Consider the following 21,656-nt stretch of genomic DNA (forward strand, 5'->3'; position numbering starts at 1 on the left):
CCTTATTAAAAGATTATCGGTAATTTCATAATATTTCTAAGATCATTAATATGTATCAAATAATTAATAATTAATGATTTGTTTATTATATTATATAGATATTTTCTACATGGACAAAAAGATTATAAAAAAAATATATATTACCTTCTTAGGGAAGGTTATGATAAAAATTATCGAGATGATTTTTATGATAATGGATATTTACACAAATATAGAAACGGTTCCGATAATGGATATCATGGAATCTAAAATTTTAACTATATAATGTAAAGCACATATGTAAATGACGATAATTAAAACGCATATTTGTTCTTCTAATAATAAAAATGTTTTTTGTGTTTATACATATTTTGGGCAGATTTAATTTTTAATATTTATTGCAATATGGAATATACCACAAGGTCCACCAACATCATGAATAAAGGGTACGATAAAGCTTCTGTAACTTTATTCAAAGTTATATCTTAATCTTTATCTGAACTTTATAAGGATTTTAAATTTTATATGAAAATGTTTTTTACTTACGGGTTATATTTGGATGCATATTTACAGTATTATCGTAAAATGTAAAATGAAGCATAGTTAAATATACGTTAAAAGCATTCGTGCAAGTTCGTATAATCCAGTTATATTCAGGATCCAATTGAGCTTTTTCGTTCATACTGCATAATATTTTATAAATTCTTCGTAATATTATCATTTAGATTTTTAAAACCAAATAATAGATCACAAAAAAAGCATTTTGTATCAAAAATAGTTTTAATCACATGATTATATTTCTAAAATTATCTATATAAATATTTAAAAATGATCAAAAATTTTAATGTTTAAATTTTTGAAAACTTGAAACTTATTCGGTCACGAATAAAATATAATACAGATTTACTACATGATACTATTCCATATTACACAATGAAGAAAAAATAAGAAATATCATAAAAATAGATTAATATATATATATTATTATTAATTATATACATATTATTCATATATTTTTTAATATAAAACTTATTTTTTTCTTTTATTTTTTAAAAATAATATTAATTACTTTTTTAAAATAATTTTAAAATAAAATAGAAATATGAGGAAGATATTTATACATTTAGATTGATGTTTTTTAGATTAATGTTTTTCAAATTTATTCGTTTTATAGATTCGTTTTCAAATTCTGTATAACAAATCTAACTAAATAACATAATGGATTTTTTTTTATTTCTTTTCGAAATCAAAATTTTATATTATATTCTAAATTTCATAAGAATTTAATATTGAAATATGCTGAACTAATTCCGTGATTTGATTATTTATCGACAGTAATTTCGTAATATTTCATTACTTCATCGTAAGTGGCGCTATCATCGATAATCGTGACGTAATACGAAATACTCGACAGTCAGAGGTCTGGGGGTCTGCTGTGTGACCTTGCAGTGTTTGTAAACAGACACACGTTGCCGTTGTAAAGTATTGAGAATAGAATACAATCACGATCTAACAAAGAGTGTCACAAAGTATTTGCTTGAGGAACATCGAAAAGAAGTAAAATCACGAGAGTCATGGAACTGGAGCCTATGTGTATCGCTGAAAACGAGACGGTGAGTCGACAATTTGAGGAAACGATAAAGTGACAACGTGCTCGTGTGATGCAAACTGCCATGAAAATCAGGCAACAAGATTACGCGCGTTAAACAGATTACACCATGTTGTGCAAAGAGGGCGCGCGTACAAAATGTCAGGCTTTTTACAGTATTTATTAATTTTGAACTGATGACAAAGGGCGTTGTTTCTTTCGTTTGACGTCAGGATCTATGGGATCGAGGATTTGTCAAGGGGTCGTGGGGAAGGAGGGGAAAGTAGAACCGAAGGGTAGCTGTTTGCTTGTGTGCGCTTCTTGCTGTTCATATAGTAAAGCTGACGTTCGATGTCGCTATTTTGTTCTTTCGCATTCTTGTCGACTGTCGCGCTACGTGTCTTTCGTTTTCGTTTTTTTAATTGGCAAAAGATGGCGCTACCATCTTTGTATGATCATGTGATATTCAGGCACGGAATATACTGGAGTCTATTTCTCGATAAGAAATCAAGTTAACGTATAAATTTATTATATAATTAACATTATGAAATTCTTTAATATTAGTTTAATATTAATATTTATATTAATATAAAAAAATATTTAAATTATTGAATTTGATAATTTTATTGTTATATATATATTTAAAAAATTCTGATATATCATATCAAAGTGTAGAATTTATCATTACTACGTTTTAATTCAATGTCAAATTTTATTTCATATTTTATCATATATTTGCTATCAAATATATTATCATAATGCAGAAAAAAATTCAGTAAGTAAATTTAAAAATATTAGGTATTACTTAATCAATCATAATTGTAATAATTTAAAATAATAAGAAAGTACAATAGAAACATTTTATTAATTGTTTAATTGGATAAAAATATTTAAAGTATTATTTACAATAAAAATATATTATAAATTAAATGAAAAAAAATGAAAGAAAAAAAATTATTGTAAACTATCAATTGATAATTTTAAAAAAAATTATGCGTACTAATGATCCAATTGATACGTTTAGAAAATGGACCATATATCTTGATCGTAAATACGTAAGAATAATTTTAAAATCAGTGTCACAAGTTGTTCTATAAATCGCCGATACGTGCCGCATTTGTCGTTTAGTATTACCGATTATATCGTTTGGGCACCGGTATCGAGCACGACGTCCCTGAACTCAGCATTTTAACTCGTCAACTGCGCAGTTGACACAGCTCACACGTCGCGTAGCACCGGTGAGTTTTCTATAAACACATTTTATATATTTTTATAATTTCATAGTTCTTTTAGAATATTTTTGTTATTTGTATGTTTTAATGTTCGTCTTTTTATAATCAGTTTTGGAATTACCTTCATTATCTAAATATCTCTATACATACTATTTCCGAACCATACCCTGTTGATTCTGTTCTTATTCAGTCAACAATACGTACACATGCTTTTTTGCCGGCATACATTATGGTTGCTAATAGTCGAGCGCGCGGAATATTTTAAATTTTTCAAGTTTTGTGGGATTCATTTCAATGTTGTTACACAGTTTGAAATGCCGGTCGATCGTGTTAGCTACTTTAGATTTGGTCGCCCACACGCGACGCTACTGCGCAATTCAACAGTATACGTCTATCGCGGGAGAAAACTGCTATTAATTGCGAAAACTTCGGTATATACGTATGAATTTAAAGGAAGATTACTTTTTATCGTCATTTTACTGACAAATTTTTTTGCGTTTCAACGATGTTAAGCTAAAACAGGTCTATATTTCTTTTTTTGTTAACTGTGTGAAGTTTAACCTAATTCACTTGAATTTTGACATATTATTAACTTGGTCACAATATTTAATTTTAAAATAGATTATTATTTTTTACGTTTTTCAATATAATTTGGAATTATTTTCGTAACTATTATGTCTGATAGGAAGAAATTGTAGACGTTGATCTATTTGTTCTGAATTTTTTTCGATTTTATCGATAAATTTTTTATTTATATAGTAGAATACGATAAGTTCCATTTATGATTGTATCGTTTAATAAATAAGTAAAACGTAATCAATATTTTGCATCATCATTATTTTGTTAGTTCGAAATCCTTGTTTACTCGAGCTTCTGATAACTATTGGATTATGTTTACAAAATCAATGAATATTATAATATTATAATTTGTGGTAAAAATATTTTGCAGTGAGATAAAGAAAGGGTAACGATTATTGAATGAAATTGAAAATATTTAATTTCGAAATATTTAATATCTATTGATTTAATAAGATTAATTACAATTCATTTTTTATATATTTCGTACTAAATATTTTTATATAACTAAATATCATATAATTTGAACAGATTATGGCCAAAGAATTAATTTCGCGATCAAGATGAAAGAGATACATTTCGAGATTTTTTGATTACCGAAGTGAAGTATTGTACATTAAAATAGATTCATTTAAAATCGATAGTGTCGAGAAACAGCGATATCATAGATTCTCTATTGTACTATTAATTCAATCGTTAGAATGAATCGCAATAGTTAAATTTTGTGAGCAACCCCATCAGGCTCGCTCTTTTATCGATATATTTGCAAAGCAATAGAAACGTAATGGACAACAGAGCAACATCACGATAGATGTTTCGTGGTTCGTAAATCTCTTATGACTGTTATTTATCGATACGAAATTGCATTTATTCTATAGCATTTTTTTATCATAAATTCAACTCGAAATTGCTTCTCAGAAAGTGTTTCGTTAATTTGGAGATCAACTTACAGATAATTTTGCCATTTTATAATTGGATATTTAAAATAGTTTAATTTCAGGTAATATAATTTTTTTAATTTTTTATTTTCAATTTAGGAAATCATTTGAACAATGATTCGGTAATTTATATAAACAGATCGTATACTATAATAAATATTTTGAAAATGTTTTACAATTACGATTGTACATAAGATGTACGATATTTTGAATATTATTTGAAGATAGATATAAATTTCATTGAAAATAACATGTTATTATAATATATATTTCGTATATAGATATAATATATATAAAAAATTTTCAAAACATTTATTTATTGTACAATCATTACGATTTACTGTACGATTATCGATTACATTGTTCGAATACTTTCACGCGTTTGTGTACGTAACCGATTAAATTTTTAAAACATAAATGAAATAAAAAAAAAATAATTAAGCTAGATTGACAATGACAGATATTAGAATAAAAAATTTTGACGATTGTGAATTTAGCGCGGGAAACGGGAATGAAAACGGGAATTTTGAATATACGGGATTTTTATTGGCATGAGGCAATTATTTTAATCAATATAACGTCTTGCCATCATATTCGAAATCTTCGTTTATTATTATATAGTGGCATCGACGCGGATGAAAAATTATGAAGTTTCTTTTTCCATTTCTTTTTCTTTCTTCGTCTCTCGTTCAGTCACATTAATTCTTCGGTGTATAATGATGTGAAAAAACCCAAGAAACTTTTACGTTCTTGGTGTCGTCTTGTTTTTTACCTTTGTTTTTTCGCACTTGTTTGCTATGAATATAATGTTTACCTCATTTTCATATATAGTTTCGTCCTTCGATCTCGGAAACACGAATTCGTTTTGTTAATCAAGAAAAGAAAAAAAATAATAATAAAAATGAAATTTTATTGGATTGATCGATAGGAAAGTTATTTGTTGTTTTTTGGTTCTGTTAAGATAAATAATAAGATAAATTTATTTTATAAGAATGACATATTCTATATTCATAAAATATTATATTTTTATCTAAACTTAGAAATGATATAGATTAAACATAGTTATAATAATTAGACGCAAAATAGAACAATTTTATGTTTTCAATTGTTCATATTATATCATTTTTAAAAAATTTAAAGAAAATATAAATACAATTATTCCCAAGAAAACTAATTGTTACACTTTTGAAATAAATATCGCGAATGAATGTACGTATCAATGAACGATTTATCAAAGATCGAATTTCAAACTACAATATAATATAAAAACATTTGCCAATAGATTACATAGCAGTTGCGCAATACTTATATAAAATTCAAATGATTTAAAAACATTATGGATTATGGATAATGGATAGATAAATTTACAATTACAAATGGCATTACCTTTCTAGCAATTCAATTTCATATATGACGAACATATTCAAAATTTAGAAGTGAACCGTTTTCAGTGTTTTTATAAGTGATACACGTAGACTTCTATAGACTTTGTTTCGTTCGTTAAGCCTTCGACCAAGTCTCCGTTTCCTCTTGCGAGATTCATTTTGTAGGTCATCGTTGAAAGAGCGTCGGAGGATCGTACAACCTTCGACGAACGGAGGTAATAATAAGGTTGCGCGCTTCGCGGATCCGGTAACTGCGTTGCACGCTCACTCGATGTTTCGCGTTTTACAAACGTGAGTCGTAACTATCTACGTCGAGCGTGAACAACGTTTCTATCGATATCACTGATTCGTAGGTACGAACTTATCATATCATAGTTCAATGATAATTTTACGACGTTTGTCGCGTTTTGTCCGACAGTGATTTTTCCGCCCGATGTTGATCATTTCCCCCCAATCATTGAAATTCGACGAAACGGATTCTCATGCGGATCGAGTTCATACTTGATCGAATTTCACGATCCGCGCGAAGAATTAAGCGAAGATAGATTCGGAGATCAAAGAGAAAGCATAAAAGTAAAATCATAGGTCCGACTTTCGCTAGTCGAAAACGTGGTGGACGTCGTGTTTCGCGACGATTTTCAATTTCGTCTTTATTTCCCGTCCCGTGTAAACATTGTTATGAATTTCCTTTCGAAATCGGGGACGAGCGTAAGAGGATTTCGCCTAACTTCGCCCGACTACTGAATAATTGAACCTCGCGGCAATCTCTGCCTCTGTTCCGCGAAGAACGAGACGGACGATGAGAGACCTTCGACGCGCGACATTACGATCGAAGCGGAGAAAATTGCTCGGTTATCCGCGAGACTTGGATTTGCATCGTCATTCCGACAATCGCGTTTTGTAATCGGACGAAAATTCGAGCGTCGCGGTTTATTCGCCTCCGTGACTCATCCCCCTTGAATGATCAGTTGGCGCCGAAATATACAACAAAGACTTTGGCAAATTTCGATAGGGTATTACGCGGTATTAAAGCGGTTAAAGTTAGCTGCGTTAACGAGACCGCGTGATCGAGGTCGGTGTGTTAGTGGGAAATGGATGGTGGAAGGGGAAGAGAAATGGAGGGAGGGTTATTTCGAAGTGAAAATTGACGAGAATTGTCGGAGAGAGAATAAGAGAGAGGCGCGGAAAACCGAGTTGGAAGTGGTGAAAAGATTTCGGGGTAATAGGGGGTATTAAGGGGTGGAAAGATGGCTAACGCGTTTAAGAGAGTCTCTCTCTAAGGGAGTCCAGGAGTAATTCCATTAATAATGAAAATTAATTGAACGACGTCGAGTTCTTTCTGATGAAATTCGAGAGTGGTTCGAGCCGTATGAAAGGGTAGAACGGGGGCCAAGGACGTATCCTTCGCAATTAAAGACTTTCCACTCGGGAGATGGTCGGCCGAAAGTTATTCCGTCGAGTAAAAGGAAGCGTTGACGAACGACATTTCCGCCTTGGATATCGAATTAATCGCAAATGCATTCGAGAAAAGGTACCTCTCATTTCCGAGCGTTAATTTTTTCCCCGTACCATGTGGGGCGATCGCTTGGATAAATTTTCGCCAGAATAACGAAGTGAAATTTAAGGAGAGCGGAAAGGTCCGTGTATAAAATGAATCGAACGTGTCGGACGCGATGTGCAAATACTTCATTAGCGCGAATGGAAATTCACTGGGTAACCCGGAGGAAATTTTTATCCGCGAATAGTTCCACCGACAGGGCAATATCTGTCGATCCATAGGTACAAAGTGAGAGTTATTTGTATTTCAATTTTATCGTCGACCAAACTCAACTTTTCCCTCATTTGGAAAATTTTCAACAGAAAGAGAACAGAGACAGCGTACTGTCTCTGCCTCTACTCTTCTCTAGTTTTCGTATTAATTCTTATACATATATATATATACATATACACGCGTAATATCTATTCTCTTTTGGCGAGATCGATTCACGGGAAAACGGGAGACGGGAGCATAAAATTTCTGGCATACCGATGTAATCTTGAGATAATAGGAGGCGTGGTCGCGTTTTCGTGTATAACGTTTCCATTATATTTTAATATTTCGTTTTAAAAACTCGATCAAAATTTTATCTCTTTTTTTTTTTTTTTTTTTTCATCAAAGATACTATTCGCGATAAAATATGATGATATAATTGATCGTTATCGGAAAATAAGATAAGGTAAGCCTATATATTCGATCGCGCGTCTCTACCACGTTTCAACAACGCGTGTGAGATCGCCTTTGACACGATCACTGGTCACGCACTGCTCGCTCGATTGTAGGTATAAACTAAAGCGTGGCGCGTACATGTAAGTACATGCCGTGGCGACGAGTCGTGCGTTCATGTCGCTAGATTAAATCACGCTTCACGCGGAACGAAGCCAGTCCTGGCACGAAGCGAGCCGCGCAACCGGGCTTTTGCGCTCGCGTAAGAGGGAATCGGCCGACCAACTGCGAAACTACAAAGCCTTCGTGCTCGATTGTGTACAGTGCGGTTTACCAACTTCCGGTCTTTGCCGTCCTGTCGTGTACTATCGCATCCGGTTAAATCGTGTCGATATCTTGCAATCTCTCGTCTCTAACCTTCGCGAATCTTCGAAGCGTGATCTTTAAAATATACAAATAATAATAATAAAAAAAATAATAATAATACAAGCGTTTTCGTCGAAACGAAACTCACTGTCGATTCGAACATTTTTTATATATTGATATACGTATACGTTTCAGCGGAAAAGATTATTCGTTGAAAAATAATAATCGATCGGTAAGAATCAATGATAACGTAAACGTAAAAGCGTCGAGTAGAGTCGAAAGTGGTTCGAATTCACGGGAGATTGAAAGGGCAGAAAGTCCCCCCCCCCTCTCCGCCGGATACCGGCGAATCGGTTCCCTTCGGTGAACGATCGGATACACGTCAGGAATCCGAGTGGAATTGTCAAGCGCAGGAAGGATGGTGCAGGGTAGCACGCTGTTCGCGATAGGGTGGCCAGCAAATCGACGGAAGTGTCAACGACAGTGGGATTTAACGAGTTTTCCTACCCTTCTGGTAGTAAGCGCAAGTGTGACCCAAATTTCGCGCGAAACTATGGATAGATTCGATAGAGGCGTAACTTTTATTTTTTTCTTTCGATTTAATCGCTGTTCTCGCGTCCGTATCCGCACGGTGACATCATCCGTCGCGGTGAGTTAATTATATTCTTGGCTTTAAGGCGGACCGCGAGTCCCGCGATAGAGGCTCCCTATCTACTTACACGATAGGAATTCTTATGCGATCTTTGTATTCCTTTCTCTCTTTCTCCTTTCTCGTCCATCGCGGAACATCAATTCCATTTTGTACCCACAAAGAGGCGCGTGCGCGCGAGGAGCGAAGAAGGACGGAAAAGGATGGATGGAGTGTTTCGAAGCGAGAGAGAGAGAGAGAGACATAAAGATAGAAAGACAGAGAGAGAGAGAGAGGGGGAGAAAGGGCAAAGAAGTCGGAAACGGTGGAGGGAAAGAAAGAGGATTCGAGGAGATTTAATACCAGATAGGATTGAGAGGAAAGGATAGGGCCGAAGGTAAACAGGTTTCCTAAAAGGGGGTTGAATTTGTATTTTGTCACCCGTGAGTACATGCATAGCTAAGCCTGCGGCCGCCTCTACTCGTCGCAACAACCGTGCTCCGGGGACGTGTAAATTTTAACGGGTCGTGAAAGGTCGCCGTGGCAAAGGCACGCCTATCCCGCCCGAGTTATATACTCGTTTTGTTTCGCTTTTTTTATCTTTCGAGAGGGTAAGGAGAAATTTCGAATTCATCCAGTAATGTTTCTTTTTTTTTTTCCCCCCACATTAAACAATTTATCTGCGGGAGAGGATAGCTCTTTCGAGCGAACAAGTTTCGGTAATGGAGTGGTAACCGTGTTTTTCGATTTACGAAACGGACCATTCGCGTCAATGGGGCGTTAAAAAGTTAAGCGGGCTAGGATCGGGAAGGAAGAGGCGCCGTCTGAGCTTTTTCGCAACGACAAACTACGTTATTTGGCAAAGTAGTTACCCTAGCGCGAAAACTCGTCAATGTGGTCGTGACTGTAAACGGCGGCGGTGGGGCGCTTTAGGGATTGCGTCGATGGATGGGTTCGCGCGGGGCTTTTAGCGATCCTAGCCAACCTGCATCTCTCTTTCTATTTCTCTTTCCTCTTCCCGTCATAAGCTTTTGTTTCCATTCAAAACGTTGGACGTTTGTTCTCCACTAGCTCGAACCAACTCGTTTGAGATATTAATCAGTGACAGGAAGAAACAACGGATTAGGCGGGTATTACGTCGCCGTTGAGACTCGTATCATCCGCTTTCAGATCTCACCGCTATCCATTTCGCCGCTCCGATGTTCCGCGTTGCCATTCGAGATTTCGCTCGACAACCATGCGCAAAGTTTTTCACCGCAACGCTGTATTCCGCACGTGTTCACGATTCTTGCTCGTTCGTCCTACTTCTCTTACCTCCGCTTTTTAATTGTTCGAGATGTGCTCGGATTTTTAAATCGTATATCTCTGCGTAGCCGGTATGCGTTTAACCATGTCCAACGTGCTTTAGAGCTCGAAATTCTCCCAATTCTCATAAATAGGTTTTTCAAAATTTTGACAATTTTCTTTTTATTTCGCAGGAGGGATCTCGCGGTGATCGGAAAGAGGGGGGTAAGAGGGGACGCAAGCCTGGAAGGAAGGCGTCCGACAAGACGGACATGAAAGCCAAGCTTGGTAAGAAGCTTCTCAACGTAATCCATTTCAATTTTATTCGTCCCTGTATTATTCGTGAACGACGATATCCAAAGTATCATATACAAAGTCGTGATTTATATCGATGCCACTTTCAAGTGGCCGAGAAACGAAAGAAAGAAAAAAAAAACTCGGATAAAAATTGTAAAAATATGTCGGAGAAACGGTGGCAAAACGAGATAAGAGACAGCAGTTTCCTACCTTTACGCCTTCGGCTATTTCACGTGGAATTTTATAATACGATATGGCGCTCGTGTAAATCAACTCGATAATTCCAAGCGTCGTCCTTCTTTCGCGTATTTTTAAAAAAATAATTCAAATCCCAATCTCGTCCCGAATCGCGAATCGTTTTTCCTTCCTGCTCTATTCGCGATTCATCTTTAAGAAGTCAAGTTAATCCTCATTTGCATTTCTTCCGGTCGCGTATTAAGCGGCAGAACAAGATGTAACCGCGCTCGCACTGCGGAAACCACGTGAGAAATGCACGTTGGTTGATTACGAACGCCGTCGAGTGACGGTACCAGACCCCCATGACACCGTCAGGAATATTTATTCTTCCCAAACGAATGAATATTTATGCTGGGTCAACTCGGTGGCTGGAACCGATGTTCCCGATGATTCTGCGCCGCGACGAGATGGAAAGGTGTATTTTGCAATTCCGTCGTTTTGCTAATCAGACAAAGAAAGAGAGAGAGAGAGAGAGAGAGAGATTGTGGTAAAGTCGTTGGCGAGAAAACGTTGGAACATTGGATGTTACAGCTCTTCGTTGCTCCTTTTCTTTCTTTCTTCTTCTTTTTCTTCTTTCTTTTAATCCTGCGACTTTTCCATCGCTATTCCTCGCTTTTACACGATCGTTGAAATCGTGTCTCTTATAAATACGCGTTCACGTATGAACTCGCGAAGAAGTCACACGAGCGAAACGATTTTTCTCGTGAATTCAACTGTTCCAGACTTTTCCAAACCACCATTCCCTCAACCTCTTCCCCAACCTCTGTCGTACATTCGAACTGGTTTCTAAGGTTGGATGGGAAACAACACGAACAGGATTTAAGCTCGTTTTACGACTAACTCTCGCGTCCGCAATCCCAGGCTGCTCGTAACTCCGCTGGTCGAACCACGTCCTCTCCGCCATTCTTGTCCTCCGCGTTTTCGTAATTTTCCATCCGACCTCTGACCTCTTTTCCTTCCTTCCTTTCGCTCGAATCACCGCCCAGCCAAGACCTCCTTCTTCTCCCCGCTCCTCCCGACAACTATAATTTCTGACTTTCTACCACCAACCTTTCCGATTTCTCTTTCTCCTCTCCGATCAACGCCCATAAATCCAATTTTCCCTAATTTCATTCGTGCCCTCTGGATCGCTTCATTTTTACCGGTCGCGCGTCATTCAAGTCTCGTTTAATCCCGTCAGTTTCCTAAATCAAGCCGCAAAATTGATAATCGCTTAATTTTCGAATCGGTTCGGTTCAGAGCCGTCCACACCACGATGAATTCCTTCCCGATAAAATTGCCCTCTGATCCAAGTTAAAGGCTCGATTCGACGGCGTGAAAAGCCTCTCGTGCTTCCAGACACCTTTTTCTCTCTCTCTCTGTCTCGAGAAAGAAAGCCACCCGCGACAGGAAGGAGGCGGTCGCGGGCGAGGGGACGTTTATTGCCGCGTAAAAGGCGGGCTTAGCGAGCCGTAGACGCGATAATAGCCGCGACCCTTGATCGTAAAGAGCTTTATCACGCCGCGGCTCCCGGAGAAATTTGCAATATCTCTGGAACGGGCTATTATACGATCGATTTTATCCGACGGTTGATCTTCTTGGCGAGCTGTGTCGCGAGACGAATTGGCCTCGTTGCCATTCGTCAGGCCTCTACTATGTCCACGTATGCGCCGTATTCAGGATACGCGTCCCGGGCCACGTACAGTTGCGTGAAAAATCGCGCGTCCCATTTTGAGTTGCGCGAATTTATCGCGCGACGGTTGAACCTGCTGCAGCGGCGGACGCCCACGTCCTTCACCTTCGTTTGTAATTTTTACCGGGGACAATTTATGACGGGATGGGGAGAGGGTTATTTATCGATGCTCGTTCCTCTTTCGACGAACTGCTCGTCGTTAGCGAGCAGTTTGAGCTTCTCTTCGTTCGTTTCGGGATGACAGCGAATGGGGTAGTGGTATTTAGTTTCGATTTTACGATATCTCTACACGAGATATACTCCCTCCCTCCCTGTTTCGCGCAATTGCAGTAAGAAAACCATTCGAAGGCAACATTGGTCGTAGCGCATAATGGTATTTGCATGCGGAGTCAGATGGAAAACTTCTTCTCGTTTCGTTTCGATTCGCGCAGCTGCCGTCTCGTGTATTCTTCGGTTTGCTTTTTCTTTCTTATCTCGGGCACAAAGAAATCTCGTCTTCTTTTTTCAAACGATTTCCATACCCCGATGGAATTTTAAACATGTCTCGAAAGCTTATTCTAATCGAGTTCTCCTTTTTTTCTCTTCTTTAATTTAATTCCATAATTCCTTTACGCGTACACACGTTTTGCCGCACGTTTCTATTGTACGTGCCGTCGTACGTCCCGGAAAGAAAGTATCGCGTTTCTAGTTGCCCTGGCATCAAGAGTTAACGCATTCCTGGTTTAATGCGCTCCCGAGTATCATTAAGCCGCGAATTTTTTTCCAACCATAATATCACGCTGTTCATATTTCCTGTCGGGCGGATGGTTTGACGTCGAAAAATAGAGCGATATATATTTGCGTTGCACGCGTGGAAATTAGCACGCGTGTAAAGTGGCTCGAAAGAAAGCGCCACTTGGAAAATGTACGGTGTATTAGGATACCGTTTTATTTCACCTCACGAGTACCGGATTTCGTGTAGCGAATCTGTATTAAATTATTAATGCCGACCGTATCCCATACCCATTGGTTTCGATCTAGCGTGAAAAATTTAGCAAAGAAGGAAGGTCGGTTCTTTCAGATATGCTTACTTCTTTCGTGTCCCTTATCGTTTCTCGTAATCGTCTTTTCTATCCTTCTTTAAGAACGTTTTGCGAGCCGAAGAAAATTGCGAATATCGAAACGTACGGTTAAAGAAGATTATTATTTATTTATTAAAAGAATACCCTCGTATCTAATAATAATATCTAGAAGATTGAATCGATAGCAAGGAATGTTTTCTCGGTTCCTATAATTCATATATAATCCCCTTTTTGCGATTATTTTTACGTTTTCTCGAAGAAGATAATTACGACGAAAAGAAGTCTTTACGAAATACGTGCATATATATACGTATATTAAATCTACGCGTGCTTCTCAGATTTTCACGGTTTTCCTTATATATTTTTCCAGAACGAAGTCGACAGAGTGCGAGGGAGTGTCGTGCTCGCAAGAAGCTAAGGTATCAATACCTCGAAGAGTTGGTAGCCGACCGCGAAAAGGCTGTGCTCGCACTTCGAAGGGAGTTGGAGATGGTAAGTCCTTCATGGAAAATTTCCTATCTTCCATCATCTTATTCCGTTCCACGATTCCGCTCCTCCGTCGCATTTCTCACGTATATATACACATACATATATATATATATATAGCCGTTTCCCATGAAACCGGCCGATATAATAAATCCTTTCGAAAGGAAGAAGTTCTCGCGATTTGCGATCTGAGTTATACACCTATTATTCCGGCGGCTCCCCCCTCCCCTTCCTTTTTTAAAATCACGCGTTTCTCGATTATGCAGTCGTGGCCCACCCATCTTATCCACCCCCTTTCGGAAAAAGAGTTACAGCCTTGTCCTGGAATCCGTTGCACGGGTTTGTTTTTCCGCGTGCGTTAATATCGTAAATTCTCGTCCCATGCCGGGACGAGGAGAAGAAGAATATCGGGAGGGTACAAAGTTTTTCCGAAGAATCGTAAACATGTCGCGTTTTCTTCTTGTTATTTTTTTTTTTTTCTTTTTTTGGACAATGGAATAATGGGCGCTCCAGAAGTTTCCAGAATTAGTTCTGATTCCTATGAACGAAGCATCCGTATTGAAAAATCTTAACTCAACTTTGCGTTTCTAATGTTCTTTCTTTTCTTTTTCTCACTTGCTGGGAAACCAAGCTTGCACATAATTTTATCGAATTTTTTTGAACGCGATTTCACGATATTACTTGCTCGAAAACAGTGTTATAAACGTGAGTCTGAATTTCGTTAAATCGGGACCGTTTTCCTTTTGACGAATGAACGAATGAAATCCGATAAGAGTTTTAAAGGTACGTACATTTGAAACGTAGTATGTGTATCCACAACAACTTTCGTTTATCACGAAATTTTTTCACCTTCTTTTTTTAAGCCTTCCTTTACAGAGTTCGAAAAATCTTCTTCCTCCCCCACGTTTCCTTGTATTCAAGCGTATGGAATGGAAGAGGAAAGAGAGAGAAACAGAGAAAGAGAGAGAGAGAGAGAAGAGCGCCGTCTGTCCGCATCACCAATCCCCCAACCTTTCAAGTTCCCTTAAACTTCCCGAGAAACTGTATGGGTATAAAGAAAACGATGTTCGATCGCGTGTCAGTTGAAAGCTCGTGTAACAGTTATCCGTTATTTTCGTTTGCAGTATCGGCAGTGGGGACAAGAATTGGACGCCGGACGAGTTCCCGAAGGGCTACAAGCGATGCTGGAGGAGCTTGGCTCTCTGAAGCGGGAGAAAGTGGCCAACTAACCGAACAAGAAAGAGAGAAAGAGAAACACGAGTCACGAACATCGAGCTTTTCGCCACTTTTTTTTTTTTTCTCTGCTTTTTCCGCGATACCGTGGCAATACCGTGGAACGTTACCCTCCGTTATTCCCGATTATATTTCTTCGAGTCGAAGAAGGCGTTCTTCGAAGATTCGGACGCCTCTTCTCCACGGTTGGAAAAAATCGTTGAAAAAAGACAAAGGAATGGAAAAAGAAATATCCCACCTTACGATTGCTGTCCCGCTTTTAGCTCTAGTCCTCTTCTCTCGTCTCGTCCAATCCTCCGAAGAAGAAAATTGATTCGGTGTTGTTGTTTCTCTAGTTATTATTATTATTAAAGTTTAAAGTTTTATCCTTGACGCTTCACGAAAAGAATTGTTCGTGTATCCTTGTTGTTTGTGATCGATTAAGTTAAAAAAATATTATCTTTCTTGTTTTTTTTTTTTTTTTTTTTTTTTTTTTTTTTTTTTTTCCCCACCCCCAGCGAAAATAACAAAAAAAAAAAAAAAAAAATTTTTTTTGTTTTTTTTTTTTTTTTTTTCCCCACCCCCAGCGAAAATAACAAAAAAAAAAAAAAAAAAATTTTTTTTGTTTTTTTTTTTTTTTTTTTCCCCACCCCCAGCGAAAATAACAAAAAAAAAAAAAAAAAAATTTTTTTTGTTTTTTTTTTTTTTTTTTTTTTTTTTTTTTTTTTCTTTTTAATTTTATCATCGTTGTCGAGAATCAACGATATAAAAGTCGATCGGTTGGTAGTATTTACCAGCCGACGCTCACTGTACCTACTTACAAGTACCTTTTTCCGACGATTGTTGAGAGAATGGAGAATATGAGGAGAGATGAAATTATATATTGCTGTTACGCGTTGACAAAAAACGATCGTCATAGTCAAAAAAAAAAAAAAAAAAAAAAAAAAAAAAAAAAAAAAAAAAAAAAAAAGTTCAGAGACTCGTATATTATATATGTATAGTAGGTGTATTCGTTGAGCGATTTAGATCTTATTTTTTCAAATTACCGCCAGGAGCGTTTTTTTTTTCGTTCGATGACGCAGCCGTGTTTATTCACGGCGAATAAGATTATGGAAACGGTATTTTTATACTGTTGTATAAAAAGCTATTATTTTATACAGAATATTAATATTGCGGAAACTTGTTCATATATTCGGGAAAAGTCTAAAGATGAATAAAATGAATATTTTTAAACAAATTTTTACCCCTGATTCTTTTTTTTTTCAACCAAAAATTTTACTCCACGTATTTCCATCTATTTATATATCCATTTCCTCCGATCGAAGTAGGAAAAAAACGCAGTTTCGTCACTGTCATTTTGAAATAATATTTTTTTTGTGCCACGATTTCGCATAACTGTACACGAATTTGCATATTTCGCCGTGAAATACGTTCCCCAACGAAATCTCTCGTTTCGATTTACGCAGATTGCAACGCAATCTCCCATCTATATTACCCAGCGCGTCGAAACGATGTTACTGCTGTTCGATAAAAGAAGAGTTAACAAAAAAAAAAAAAAAAAAAAAAAAAAAAAAAAAAAAAAAAAAAAAAAGAAAAACGATAAATATCCGGTGGCCGATCACGTATTTGCGTAAGAGCGTATGCAAAGCGTATGTAAGTATCGAAGTCTTCGACTGAACCAGGCCGCGCCAGGTCAAACGGTAACAATGTCGATAATAATAATTGAAAGAAACCAGCCGACCTGTATACCAAGAATAAGATATTATTTCAGTCTTCGAACGGTGTGAGGCGCCGGTGTTATTTAAACGATTTCTCGGGGAACAGATCCCGGATACCCGTCGAGATATTTAATCTCGAAGGGAGGAAGGGGAAAAAAAAAAGATAAAGGAAAATTAATATTACGGTTCGCGGTGTTTTGCCTGCACTGTCGCATTTTTTTTCCCTTCGTTTTATAGCTGTAACTTCAACGTACAACGTCCCACACGTAATTTTCTCTAAATCTAATTATCCTACCGCAAAGCGGCTTAATTTAAACGGGTTACATCCGTTCTGCTACGCGAAAGTTTGCGCATAGTTTAAATTTCAAACGAAATTCTTTCGCTCGTGCGAGCGAGCGTTGCATACAAAAGCGTAGCGTAGCGTATAAAATAAATCGGTATACATATTTTCTTAAATTGTCTTTCTCGCGCGGCTAGTTTTACTCGAGGCTGACCCATCATCGATCCCAACAATGGCTCGTAAAAGCCGAGCACCGTGGTATATGCGCGATTCCTCGCCGCCATAAACCGCCGCCCGATTTCAATTTCCGCGAAAAAACGCACGTTGGACGCGTGTGCTCGACACTTTGGCTCGCAAGAGAGAACGAGAGAACGAGAAATAAAGAAAAGGAAGAAAAAAAAGAACGAAAAGAAAGGGAAAAGGAAAGAGAAGAATAGCGATAAAGAATCGCCGTGAGAAAAGAAGAACGCGAACGCAAAGAAAAAAGTGTAGGGTAATTCGATAATTCGAGACAATGGTCGCGGCCAGGTCTTCCAACAGGCTTTCGTTTCTCGCGCGGATATGAACTGGTTATGAATTTCATCCGTATCAGGTTGGACGAAGGAAAAATTTCTATTCCCGAGCCACCAGTGAATTAAGATCGGTTTAATATCGTTAAGTGGGAGACGGCGGATGGAACGGCATTAAAGAAACGCCTCGGGTTAAAGGGACGTTTTATTATTTGCCCTTTTTTTATCCTCTCTCTTATTCACGGTTAACGCGTTTCGTTTCCACGCGTGTTTCCCCATAAAGTTTACATTCTATTTTCAGGGATTCGACGAGCGAGTGTCGTCGGGCGCGCGGATATTCCACACTGGGTGTGTGTGTGCAAGGAAATATGGCAAAAACGGGGATAAACCGAACGAACGGCGTGCAACGGTTTCGCAGCCATGGGCGGGAGATTGAACTTCCGGTGAGTGTCGTTCTCTATTCGAAAATTCATATAAAAAACCTACTTTACGCCGCAGCGTTGTGTTTACGTTGCAATCTTGACAGATATTGGCGGGGATATTACGGGCCTCGGATAGATTCTTCCATTTAACATGCGTGCTAATGTTGTTGCCGTTTACGAGCCGCGCACGGCCGGATTTGCGTTTCATTTATTTCGTAATTTATTACGATGACCGACACTTTTGTTATTGCTTTTTGAATCCATGAGTTCGCGTCATCGTCACGGGAAAAACACGATAAAAAAGGGAAGGAACGCCGTTTAAAAAACTTGGCCGAATTAATCCCCGAATTAATCCCCGTCCGCTTATTTTTAACACGCGGTTTTGTTTTTATTATATTTCGCTTGGAATTGGAAAAGCTAAAAATATATCCTTTTTTTTTCACGTCGCTACATTTCATCAATATACCATTGTATGTATCCGCTTTATGAATTTTCATTCGATATGGCAAGGAAGAAAGAAAAAAAAAAAAGAAAGAAAAAGAAAAACCGGTGCGAATAAAACAAAATTCCGGATAAATTTAAGATTGCCACACTCGAGAGAGGTTAATTCTCAAAGGTCTCGGTTCGTATTAAATATTTGATACGGTTCCCCGTTTCGTATCTCCCCGTGTGATCATCGGAAAGTCCCGAATTCGTCAAGAATGAATAAATTTTTGAACAAACGTGTCTAAAGGGAGGGCACGCGTTCGATAATTCAAGTCTCGTGGCAATTTAACGGTTTAAGAAGGAATCGAACGATTTGAAACTGGATTGGCAGATCGTAGCGGATAAATCTTGTACAAAAGTATACGTATAAACCATTCCGTAGGAATTTTTCAATCGATGGTGGTATAAAAGTCGACGAAAGCCGGGACAAAGTGAGCCGACCTTTCGATCGAATCAAATCGAATTTCTCCGTTTCCGCATCGATTCAATCACGGCCGCGATATAATATTCACGAACGAGGAGATTCTGTGAAACGGTGCCGTCGAGTCTTGTGGTCTGGTGGCTAGAAACGAAGGTCGGCCGATCTATTGCCCGGACCTAGGGCCGGCTATCAAGCTTTACGATCGACCGAATCGTAAAGCCGCCCTCTCCGGAATACGATCAACCTGCGAACCGATATTTGATTCCCGATCGTATGAGCTGAAAGCAAGATCGCCCGTGCTGCAAATTTCCCGTAAACGTACCGTTAATTCTCTCTCTCTCTCTCTCTCTATGTGTGTTAGAACTCTAGCCTCCAGCGCCATTTTCTCCTGGCTACGGCGGTCATTATCCTGTCTTCCACTTGATACCTCATCTTCCGATCGCTCGAGGGCCAAAATTCGGGCCATCGATATTTCATTTCATACCCCTATTCGATACACGTGGCTGTCTCGATTAATCTTGCGCTTTTCGCCAATTTTTCAACCTTTCTCCTCCTCCTCGCCCTTAGGAGTTGATCGTTACGGGTGAGGGAAGAATCTGCCCTACGTACTTTTTCGTCTAACGACGGTTCTCCAAACGATTGTTCGAAACTTGCGTTCGAGGAAAGGGTCGTAAGAGTCCTTGGAACATATAGCGCGATTGTTGAAGTAATTTCGTTCGGCGAAATTCGTTACACGTACGACGATTTCGTATTATTTCGCGTGGAAGGGCTGGATTAAAGGATAAAATTTATAGTTTCTTTCATAAACTTGGCAGATATCCAGCCAAGGGAGGGGAACAAAGAGAGCGGGCTCAGCATTGTCTTTTCACTTTCTCGCTTCTCTTCTCTTCGAGATTTCACCTCCCCTCGCCTTCTGCGTCTTTTCTCACATTCACCGTATTTTTCCTTCCCACTGTTATTTCAAACCTTTTTTCCTCATCTTCTCCCCTCTCGTCTTTTTGCCGCGAGAAGTCATCGGGCAAGAGCACACCGGTGGACAAAGATTAGAGGCGAAGAATAGAGAAAATCTATGGGAAATGGAGATAGTAGTGGGCTAGATAGTAGTGGAGAAAAAGGAAGAAAGGGAGGGAAAAAAGAGGGTAGAGAGGGAGACGATTCGTTTGCGGCCGGAAGGTCGGACGAAGAAACCAACTGCTCATTCAGTCTGCCCGACCATTCGTCTCGAGGGAGGAAACTTAAAAGGTTTTTGCACGGCCGAATCCAGGTCTAAACGTGTCAAAACTTTTTAACGAGCTCGTTACGGACTTACCAATGGCGAAAAATTAATTATCACTGAAAAGCCGCTGTCCCGTTAGCTTCCCTACCTCCCTTTCTTACTTCGTCGCTATCAGTTTTTCCCTCCCCCTTTTTCACTCCAACTTTCGCGCGACAGTTTCGATCGGCCACTTTCAAACGATCAGATCACGAAAATCTTGTTATCTTCGCGAAGAGTAAGATCGAGATGTTTATCCCTGCATTTTATTACCAATTTGCGTTTCTCGATGGATGTCAAATTAATCTTTTTTTTTTCTTTTATCACATTTGCACATTACACAAACGGAGAATAAACAAGCGAGACGCGAAAATAGTGACGTTTCAGTTACGAGATAATAACGTATGCAGGATAAACATGAAAATAACACACGCAGAGTTTCGCAAACAGCGGTCGAAAATAAACTTTTCCTCCCCTCCCCTCCGTTCTATTTTTCCATCGGTGGCGTGTCGTGGTGTTGGTCTGTGTCAAAATTTGCGCAGAGTGGAAAGGGAATAATTGATTTATTCGATTGATAGGTAATCAGCCATTATCAAATCTGCGGAACGACAATCTAATCAAGACCCCGGTCGGAATTCACAGCACGTACGATCCTGAAATGCCAATAAACCAAGCCGCGTTTACGATTTCAACGTGTGCTTTGCACTTGATTGCCTCCTACGCCGCTGCGTGAATCACCAACGAGCGCTTTGTTACTTGTAAATTGGCGAATCGATGCACTCGATTTACTTGCTCGATCTTCTTCCGCAGCCATTGACTTTTCGAGCTTCGAATCTCATCCAGATCTCAATCTTTCCATTTTCGATTTAGAATTCTTCTATAAAATTTTTTTGAGAACATATTTCGTACGAAAGGGAGAGAGGGTGGAAAATGAGAAGAAGGAAAAAAAAAATAGTAAACTGGTTTGAACAACGATCGTATTTCGATTTGTCGTCAATTTATTTTTTTTTTATTTTTTTTTTTTTTTTGGTATCAGTAACGTTTGAAATGTAGGATATACTCACACGAGGCTGGCGCTTCGTTGATCTTGACTACTTGCACACGAATGATCGTTACATCGATCGATACGAAACAAGTCTTACGATTCATTTTTTTTTCTTTCTATCTCCTTCTTCTCCTTCTTCTTTCTTTTTTTTTTCGATCGGAACATAAGTGATATAATAAGTTTCAAACGCAGATTCGCGTAAAAATGAACGATCAAATTGTAATCGATGGCACGAGGGAAGTTGATAGTACGTTTCTCGACTTGTTTTCATATGCTCCACGCATTTTCTTTACTTTTACTTTTCTTTTCTTTTCTTTCTTTTTTTTTTTTTTTTTGCTCCATGCTCGCCCGTTTTTAAAATCTGGCTATATTAAAAGTT

The 21,656-nt window shown here is 38.2% G+C and overlaps 1 protein-coding gene and 1 long non-coding RNA gene across 2 annotated transcripts in view; both read left to right on the forward strand.

Annotated features, from left to right (window-relative positions):
- Positions 1 to 1,373: 1,373 nt before the first annotated feature.
- On the forward strand, positions 1,374 to 15,614 carry LOC102677818 (REPTOR-binding partner). Its single transcript, XM_006622267.2, has 4 exons — positions 1,374 to 1,592; positions 10,374 to 10,467; positions 13,817 to 13,938; positions 15,057 to 15,614. Exons 1-4 carry the CDS (start codon positions 1,554 to 1,556, stop codon positions 15,159 to 15,161), a joined length of 360 nt encoding a protein of 119 aa, XP_006622330.1. The 5' UTR covers positions 1,374 to 1,553; the 3' UTR covers positions 15,162 to 15,614.
- A 203-nt stretch (positions 15,615 to 15,817) lies between these two features.
- Positions 15,818 to 21,656, forward strand: part of LOC116186420 — a 39,104-nt gene continuing 33,265 nt past the window's right edge. Inside the window, exon 1 of the long non-coding RNA XR_004151408.1 lies at positions 15,818 to 18,094. This is a non-coding gene — a long non-coding RNA (uncharacterized LOC116186420). The remainder of the gene's footprint in view (positions 18,095 to 21,656) is intronic.

Source organism: Apis dorsata, unplaced genomic scaffold (assembly GCF_000469605.1).
Source record: "Apis dorsata unplaced genomic scaffold, Apis dorsata 1.3 scaffold_683, whole genome shotgun sequence".
NCBI lineage: Eukaryota > Metazoa > Arthropoda > Insecta > Hymenoptera > Apidae > Apis > Apis dorsata.